Source organism: Drosophila ficusphila, unplaced genomic scaffold (assembly GCF_018152265.1).
Source record: "Drosophila ficusphila isolate 14025-0441.05 unplaced genomic scaffold, ASM1815226v1 contig_198, whole genome shotgun sequence".
Classification (NCBI taxonomy): Eukaryota; Metazoa; Arthropoda; class Insecta; order Diptera; family Drosophilidae; genus Drosophila; species Drosophila ficusphila.
Window position 1 is genome coordinate 6,602,440 of NW_025064092.1, and position 9,780 is coordinate 6,612,219.

Sequence of the window (9,780 nt, forward strand, 5' to 3'; positions counted from 1 at the left end):
AAGCAAAACACTTATGCTTCAAACTAATCCCTCCGATTTGAACCCTTTTTTTTGGCAGTTGCTATACAATCCTTTATGTAGTTTGTCGTACCTTTATTGCAGATCATAACTCATCATCATCGACATCATCGACGGCCCCAAAACGGAATGATTGATGAACTGCCTGTAGTTCAGTTGCCCCATCGATCCCCAAAAAAAAAAAACCGAAGGAAGCCGTGCTGCGCACATCAAACTATTCGATTCGACGAGACGCACAACTGGAAATTTCGAGTATATCACATAGTACCTATATTTAATATATATACACTCACCAATTCCGATCCGAAGGAAACACGGCTTACGATGCAAAATTCAACAGTGATCAGCAGGGTGAATGCGGGCTTGAGTCGCTGTTTGAGCCACCATCGAAAATTGTGCCGTGGCATCGCCGAGTTGGACTGTCTCATCTACAACGATGAGTTCCTCAAGGATCCCAGGACTCAGTGGCTGCTCCACCAGCGGCGGCAAAAGGAGGCCGAGTTGGCCAAGAAGGAGGAGGAGAAGAAGGCCGCGCATTTGGGCCAAATGCGAAGTGAAATGCGTCGACTGTTGGGTCAATCCAAAATTGCTCTAACTTCGCCAACGGGAAAGGTTCGCAATGAGGTATTTTACAAAACTTTAAAAACTTATTTATGTAAACTGTTTATAGGCCAATCTGTCTGTGACTCGTGCCTTTTGCCAATTGCTGCAAGGCGAATCCTCGTCTGGCAGTCGTACTCCCAAGTCCCGAACTTTCACAGGACCTCTGCCCGCTCCCACTCCTTTGCCTTCGCCCGAAAGACGACAAAGTCTGAGGGTCAGCACAAGTATTCCACGTCCCGAAAAGAAATTCTACGTAAAGTTCTGTCAGAGCAGTTAAGCAGGAAAATGTAAATAGGACATCCCCAGTAAATTCACAAGCAGGAGGGCAAATTACAGAGCTACAGCGCAAGAAATCCTAAGAAGAAAAACTTGGAAAAATAAATTTGAATATTGTCAAGAAATTCCTTAGACAACCACTTTTAATTCCGACAGAGATCTACGAACAAGTACGATCTCTGGCAGATTTGCAAGTTGTTATCTTTTGGATTTCTTTAATAATTCAAATTCGTGTTCCATTTATCTAAGAACCTAAGCAACCTATATAACTCATAATTAATTACTATAAAATCAATAGCAGATGCCCATGAATTCCCGAACTACTGCATACAAAACTCGTATTCTACACATAAAACACTCCAATTGGATGAAAATGAGTTGTTAATTATCAATTGTTATTTATTATTTACTCTTAAGAAATATGTAATTTAAAAAATACAATCAATTATACGGGATTGGAAAATAAAAGCCCAAGAAAATCTCGGTGATAACCCATCACAAATACTCAAGATTCCTGCAGAGATATTTATAGTTGTAATATTAAAATACGAATCTACAAAATAGTAAAATATATAGTAGTATTATAAAATATATAGTAGTAGAATAAATATACAGTCGTAATATAAAATATATAGTAGTAGAATAAATATATAGTAGTAATATAAATAATATAGTAGTAATGTATATAGTGGAAAGTAGTTCTTTTGAATTTACTCAAGAATCTGGAGTTGCGATCTCGCAGGAACAACTGCGCACCGAATTCGTATCCCACACATTAAAGATCCCAACTGGAGGAGGATGAAAATCAGGAGGAGGAAGATGAAATGGAGGAGGATGAAATGGAGGAGGAGGAGGTGTTGCGTTCGGTATCCGTGCTGCTCTCGTTATTGTTATGAATAAGTTAATAACATGGCGGAAGGCTTCTTTTGTCGTGGCCCAAACAAGCAACAACCTGGCAGGCAGGCAGCGCTTATTAAATGATTGAAGCCTTTGGTGGGGCGAGGTGGAATCTCTCCACTTGGCCTCTTCTCGGTCTCAAGCTGGGGGCCCCCATAAAAAAGGTGGAAACCTGGTTCTCGTCATTCCCCCTTTCCCCCCTCTTATATTTTTTTTTGTTGCCTTTTTTTTGTGAGCGCTGCTTTTGTGGTTTTTTGCCTTTGCGAAGAGCGACCAGCGACCACCATCAATAACAGAGTTCGGCGACGGGCCCGGGCCATATTTATGATTTGTTAAGCAACGCCGAACGTGCGAAAGGATAATCACAAGCGCCTGCTGGCACGCCCCCTTCCTCCATCCCGCCCCCCAACCCCCCTCCCCATTCGTTCCCCTTTCCCCTTGTTGTGTTCTTTTTTCTTTTTTTTTTTTTTTTTGTATTTTTTTGATGGGGTCTTCGTCGTCGTGTGTGAGGCATTTCCAAAATTGAGTCAATGACTTTTATTTTTACGACTCACCCGGGAGAACTGCGCTCCAAGATGGATGGACCTGCGGATCTGCATCCGAAGTTTGGCTCCGGTTTTTATGGCACTGCGAATTGAGCTATTAGATGGGGCAAACAGATTCCGAATCGGATTCGGATTCGGTAGATTGTAGTAACAGAGCACCTGCTATATCTTCCACTCGAGCATTTGACCACCGGCGTCGGTTAACACCCACGAATCCCGAGTTTGATTTCGATCTCAACCACTCAGCGATAGCAATTATGTACTACGAATTTGTACAAATCATTTTCGAAGTGTTTTCGAGTGGACAGCGGGCTGAAATAAAGGTGAGACAGCTGTAAGAAGTCGCAGGATTGGCACAGGACCTCGAATCTCTGGACATCTTTAATGAGCGCCGGCTTATCAATGGTTCGCATTCCATTCCCGCTTTGGGTTCCCGTTCCCCTTTCCCCTTTCTCCTTTTCCCTTACCGCTCCGCATTACCGTTCCCATTCCAATTTCCATCGCCGGTCGGTCGCAGTCTGATTGTTAACCTTTGAATCGGGGCATTAAAAAACGTTAACAAGCTGCGTAGCGCCGTCGGCGGCGTTAATGTCGAAATTGGCGCTGGTCAAGGAATGGCCAAGATCGCCGTCCAGCAAATCAGGGAGTGGGAAACGGTAACTGGGAAAGGGGTTCAAGGAGGGGAAAAGGGGGGGTAACAGGGGGTAAACCGGGAACTGGGAACTGGGGCCTGCGACTTCGGACTGGGACTAACGTGTTTCTTAATGAAACAAAGCTTGAATTTTAAATGAGCATCATAAAGAACAATGAAAATGCAAGGAACAGCAACAACAAAGCGAGACCGGCGATCCGTTCGATGGCCAAAAACAGGGGAAGGGGAGAAGGGGGGGGAAAGGGGAGGGGAATGTGCGGGGTGTGTAGCGCGGACAGCGCGAAATAAAAGCGCAGAAATGTTAAATAAACAATAAAAAACAATCCGCTGCCGCCACCTCTTCCCCTTCCCCCATCCCATCCTTTCCCCTTTCCCCCCTTTGAAAAGTCTGTCAAACTCGGGCAGCGGATTAAGCGCGACTCGAGCAGAAGACGCACCAGAGATGGATATGGATGCGCGATCCCAGGCGATCCCCGAATCTCCGATCTCCGATCCCCCAATCTGCGATCCCCGATCCCCGCTCCACGATCCCCTCATCACCCAAAAGTCGCAACAAAGCCAAATCGGAGCAGGATGAGGTGAAGTCAGGAGGAAGTGCGTCCCACTTCACGCGCCGACTGATAAATACACTGCTTATAAAAATTTCAAATCGATCTTAATCAACAACTAAAAGTCATTAAGGATTCGTTAAATATTTTAAGCCAATATAATTAATTACACTATTAATATATTTTTAATACAATAATTGCTAGGAATTTTATTGCACTTATTATAATTTTATATATTTTTATTTTTATTGCACTATTATTATTATTTATTATTATTAAACGTGATTAATCATCTATTATACACTGAATTCATATTGCTTCGGAAACCATATTTTGAAGGCTTATTAAATGTATAAATTACATTATTTGTTATGATTCATCTTATTTTTTATAGTTTAAATTCTAAAATACTATGTTTTCTGTTTTCCACTCTGTTTTGAAAATAAAATTTACTTCGACACAACTGTTTAAAAAACTCACTGAAGAAAATAACTTTTTATTATTTCTTTAGAATTAATATCTCCAAATTGGTCTCTCAGGTGTTTAACTCTTTCAAAAGTTAGGGTATCAGCCGATAATCATGTGGGTTGGGATGTAAAACTTTTGCCGTCGCTGCTTAAGGATTCGCAAATGATTCTGCGGTCAAAGATGAAATGAATCGGGCTTAAAGGAACGGGGTGGTGAGGGGGATTGGGGTATTGGTGAATGAGGGGAGCCAAGGAGCTGGGGTGCTGGGGTGCTTGGCCATAGTTGATTCTCTGGTGCTGGCCATAATTGGTGCTCATCTTAATGGCATTAAAATTGCATTATCGCTGTATTTATTGAAACGGTTTGTTTTAACAAGATTAACTCGACGATACCGCCAACAACAACAACAATAAAAGCAACAACAACGATGGAGACCACAAAATGATTAACAGCAAAAAGCCGCCACAAACGGAATACCAAAAAAAAAAAAAGACAAAAAGAAAAGAATGAGAAAACGATCCGAAAACAGCGTTAAAATACGTGATATTTATGTGGTTGCTGCTGTTGTTGTCGCTTGATTGGCCCCATCCATTGTTGTTGTTGTTGTTGCTGTTGTTATTATTGTTGTTACTGGTGTTGTTGTTCACCATTGTTATTGCTGCTGCTGCTGCGGCGGGGGCCATAAAATATTTATAACATAATTTCATATCATTTTTAGATGATTAGATTCAATAAGGCGGCTTCCAGTTCAGCAGCTGAATTTGATTTCAGATACATTTGTATCTCTTAACGATGTCGTATATCTGCGGGCTCCTTTTTTTCCTTGGGGGGTATCTCGGTTTTGAATGGGTTAGCTCCTGGTCCTCGCAGAGAACCCAACTGAGTCACCGATGATGACGCCCACATGCATTCCCAGAACCCTAGAGCAGTTGGCCCATCGATCGATCGATCGGTCGATGATCCAATATTGCAACCCTTTCGCTAAGGTTTTCCGAGAAACTCTCATAATTATTATTTATGCATACAAATTAAAAGCAGAGCGCAGTATTTGCCAAAATCCGATCAAAAGCGTTTATTTATGGCCGCCGATTTGCCAGATTCTTTTTTGGCTGCTTTTTTTCATTATTATTTCATCGCGCTTCGATTTCATCAGGCACCGAAATGCCAAAGAGTTTGGAATTCGTACGCCGCCGGGCATTATTTGATAGTTGAGATACGGATACGCGATTGCTTTCCATTTCGAAATTACCGTTAGGTTGGAAACCCTTTTTAAAAGGTAACAAAATATTGGTAGACAGCCTAAACTGTTTGATAAGCCCTCTGACCTTTTGTGTTCTCTAAGATACTTTGGGGATTTCTCATCTGTAAATGCAGTTTAGAGGATTTAGAGTCCGTTGCCAGGGGCCAACTTTCCACCATTTCCCATGCCACTCCAGATCCATTTGACGCATCCACTTATCACCTGTGATCGTGCGTCAGCGGCGACAATTAAATAGATTGAATGCGGATTGCGGCGATTTATGACCCAGCAGCAGCTGGCACTTGGCACTTGGCACTCGGCACTCTGCACTTGGCATTTGCAATTGATTGTCGTCGCGTTGCCCAATTAAACTTATTGCGGGCCAAGTAAATGAAATGTCAAATGAGTTAATTAAGCAACGCGGATGGTCAGTATATATTATATGAGACGAGCCTCCGTTACGGGGGCGTGTCGCTCCGATAAGAAATCGGGTGATAACACCGACGACCTTGTTGCATCAGCAACTATATCTGTACTTACCTCCGTCGGTGGCGCATTGCTGCACGGCGAGAAAACGGGTGGGCGATAAGATAAGACTATGCCATTAAAAGTGCACTATCAGGGTCAGGATGTCATAAACGATAAATGTAGAATTGATAAAACTAAAATACATTTTATTGCGCAGTCTTATTGATCGGAAGTGGGAATAAACTGCAACTTAGTAATAAGATCATAAATAACTTTGAATTGTCAATTAAAGATATATCAGCGACTGTTAAGTGATTACTTGAAGTCTGGCATGCCGGGAATAAATTGATAAGATTGCAACGACTTTACCTGCATTCTTTTCTCCACAGAGCTAAAATGCAAGGTGCATTTGTGTTTAAAATAATATAACTTTTATGACCTAGATGTAAGCTTAACAGGTTAGACGTGGCTGTGCTTGCGGACACCAAAAGGTTAATTATACAGACTAATTTAAAAGTTAGTATATTTGCAGGAGTTAAATGTAAATTAAACTGGTTAATTGAAATGTAACTATATTTGCGAAAATTTCAATTACAATGAAAATAATAGTTTGGGATATTGGGAAAGTAACAAAAACCAATTAAAAACATAAGTAAATGAGTCTAGAAAATAATGCTTATTAGTTTTAATAAAATAAGACAAAACAAAAGTAAAAGAAATAAGATATCGCTCTTTATTTTTAAGTAACGTTTGATAGAACATCAAAAAATTTTTTGTTTGTATTCGGTTCTGTCGAAATATAATTTGATTAAAAAAAAATAATTACTACATTAAACAGTATTACAGTTTTACTACAGTATATAAAACTTTTTTTAAAACTGATTTTTTTTTTAATTTTTCAAGTTAATTTTTACTTAAAATATCTTCATTTCATATTTAACCATTTGCTACTTAAAAATATAAATCATTACTATAGTGTATATTATTTGAATACATGTCAAAGTACAAGTTATTTTTGGCAAGCTCAAATCACCATTCGTTTCAAACATTAATCGTTAGCATAATAATAACAAATAGATATATAAACCAATATATACAATATTGCATGCCAATTAATAGATCGAGTTTGCAATCTAGTTTATAACATAAGCCTTGAGTTTAAGATAACCTTTGATAATTTAAGCCATTAGGCAGCCAAGTGGAGTAGTATTTAGCTGTTGAAATAGACTAAGTTCGGGTGACCCACAATGAGTGGTTGCAGATAAGCTCGATTCAAAAGCCTCATGACCATTCATGCTTTCACATTTTAAGTGTTATTGATTAGATTGCGATTACCGAATTACGGCCTGACCCCACCCGTTTTTTCCCACCGTGTAGCTGGCTGTGGCTGCAGTGATAGCCACCGATCCAAAGCACCGGAACCACCGAGGTGGTGCCGCTGACTCATCAGGTGGTTGCCCCGCATAGCGACAAACACACTCGCATTTGCAAACTGATTTCGTTACGATTTCGCGGGGGCTTGGAATGAATTCAGCTCAGTTGAGTTGAGTTGAGTTGGCTTCTCACCTGGCGGCGTTTCCAATTAACAAATGCGAGTCGCGTGCCTTGACGTCATTGGAGCTCCCACCAAAGCAAGCCCCACACACACCGCCCCGCCCCGGCCCGCCCCTTTTGCCCATTAACTATGATATACAAAGGTCGCCGATCGATGTTTACCCCACAATTTCGAGCGAGACATGGGACAGCTCATGATTTCAGTTTCAGTCGGCTACGTCATCGTAACGCGATTTCAAGAGAACATAGCTAAGGCAAATCGGTGGGGGTTTTCAAAGATAGCAATTGTGAAATTCAGCGATTTGCGGGAGGGAAAAGTGCGAAATCGGAGGTGGGAAAAGTGCGACCACCTTATTGCCAATTGTGGCGAAACGATCGATTGAAATGAACAGTTTCACTTTATTGGAATTGGTACTTTTTTTTCCTAACCTAAGGCAATGTTTGGATTTTCCGCCTCGTTTACTCAGTTTGCTCTCTATAAATAACCATTTGATGGAAGGGTTTAACCGGCACGTTCCGGTGATCTTTTTGATCTTTAATGATCTTTAATTTTTAATTTGCGATTGATACCTTAGCTTTTCCCGCAGAGACAGGTTTTCTATGTGTGTGTTGGTCTGAAAAATATATATTTTTTGAGGCCGTGTTGCCAAGCAGCTTTGTACCCGCACACTTCCCACACTTTTGTGGGTCAAGACGCTCCGCTCTTGTGACGTCATTGAAGAAGCGGCGCGTGTTTCGAGAGCCCAGCTTACCATGGCTGCCGAAAAGCCAACCAACCAATCAGCCTTGTCAAAAAAAAAAAATGAATAAAAAAAATAAAACAAATATGAAAGAAGGAAAAAAAAAGTTTGTGGCGTCATCTACGCATGACGCATTTCTCACCTGGGCCAAGTTCATTGCGTAGGTCGTTGGCAGAGTCTTTAATTGGGTTATTAGGAAACGATGAGTGCGCCGGCAATGTATTTTTGGCAACACGCCTCGCTTGCCATGGTTATAATTGGCCATGGTCTGCTACCCCAGTCCCGATTGCCCCAGTCCGGAAATTGTGCCCCCGGACTCCGTCTGGCTGCATTTGGCCGTACGGATTTGGACACGGATTCGTTTTAATTAGCCATTTTTATTGATTGACGCCTATGGAAACATCTGAATTGGTATTGGAATTGGAAACGGAATCTGAATGTGAATCTCTATCTGTATCTGTATCTGTATCTGAATGTGAACTTATTGCCCCTGTGGGCTGAATCATCGCGATGATAAGTCCGTTGACTAATTGATTGATTGCCAAATGATCGAGTCTAGGGCGGGTGACCCCTCCACTCCCTCCTCGCCCTCCTCTATTTTACCTTTCCCCCCTTTTATTTGTTGGCCAACTGGCTAAAAAAAATAACAACAGCAACAACAACAACAACAACAACAATAACAAGAAGTAGGAAGGTGGAAAGCCGCGACAATTATGCGCGGACACTCGACTCGTTTTCTGCGCTGCAACGTCGGCGGCAGCAGTTCAAAAACCTCGAAATAAAATGCAACTAATACCCCGAACCCCCCAAAGACCCCCTTTCCCCTCCCTCTCCCCCTTCCACCCCCTTCCCCTCGTTGGCTGTATCAAATTTTGTTTAATTGTCGGCTGGGTTCAGTGCTCAATGCTCAATGCAATGCTCAGTGTTCGGTGTTCGGTGTTCGTTGTTCGTTGTTGCAGTGTTCAGTGTACAGTGTGCGCTGGTCAGTATTCAGTCGTCAGTCTTTACTGGCCAGTGTTCAGTGTCCAGTGTTCGGCACTCAGTATGCAGTCGTCTTCCCAGACATGGATTCTTCAACATTGTAAGCGCTTTTGCTGCGTTGGCATCTTGTCAACCGCCGCGGCCCCCGTTTCAGATACTTCTCTGTACACAAATAAAAAAAAAAGATGCAAGTTGAAATTAGATATAATTATATATAAGGAACTGAAATTGATATATATGTTTTCTATAAGTATAAAATATTTTGATATTTTACTGAACAATTTTATTTAAGCTATCAACATTATTTATTTCCTTTTATTTTTCTGCATATCATGTACAACATGATATATATAACATAAAAACTCAGAAAAAGATAATAGGATAATCACACAATCCTTAGTTTTTATGAGATTTATTTAAGTTTATTTGAAATAATTAAGTGTCATTATATGTTGATATTGTTTACTTATATTAAATATCCACCCTTAAAGTAGAAAATACGTATTGTGTTTTTTAATTTGAATTTGTTTGGTTTAATTTTTTACATGTAAAATAGATAGACAAAGTTTAGCTTAGCTATAACCATAAAATTTCGCACTCAATTAAGATTTTCAACAACACTAGAAACATCACTAAATACTATATTTTTTCCAGTGCAGTGGCTCTGGCAGATTCATCTCCATTCCTTCGGATGGATGGGATGGCTGTTCCCGTTTCAGTTGCTCCATTTGCTGGGCGAGTTGTTTGCGCTGTAAATCGATACATTTGCACTTGGCTACTTACAAATGTC

At 40.9% G+C, this 9,780-nt stretch overlaps 1 protein-coding gene across 2 annotated transcripts; it reads left to right on the forward strand.

Moving 5' to 3' along the window:
- The first annotated feature begins 221 nt into the window (after positions 1-221).
- Positions 222-1,399, forward strand: LOC108088576. Of its 2 annotated transcripts, XM_017186426.1 has the most exons (3): positions 222-270; positions 328-630; positions 689-1,399. In XM_017186426.1, the coding sequence occupies exons 2-3, from the start codon at positions 343-345 to the stop codon at positions 896-898; spliced, it is 498 nt and encodes a 165-aa protein (XP_017041915.1). In that variant the 5' UTR covers positions 222-270; positions 328-342; the 3' UTR covers positions 899-1,399. The 2 variants fall into 2 exon arrangements, with proteins under 2 accessions (XP_017041915.1, XP_017041914.1); XM_017186425.1 differs by having other exon boundaries at positions 234-630.
- The last annotated feature ends 8,381 nt before the right edge of the window (positions 1,400-9,780 follow it).

Excerpts from the sequence above, each read along its gene's own strand:
- LOC108088576 (XM_017186426.1), top strand. The coding sequence starts at position 343 with ATGCAAAATTCAACAGTGATCAGCAGGGTGAATGCGGGCTTGAGTCGC. Across the intron at positions 631-688 it reads TAACTTCGCCAACGGGAAAG|GCCAATCTGTCTGTGACTCG; the intron begins GTTCGCAATGAG and ends AACTGTTTATAG.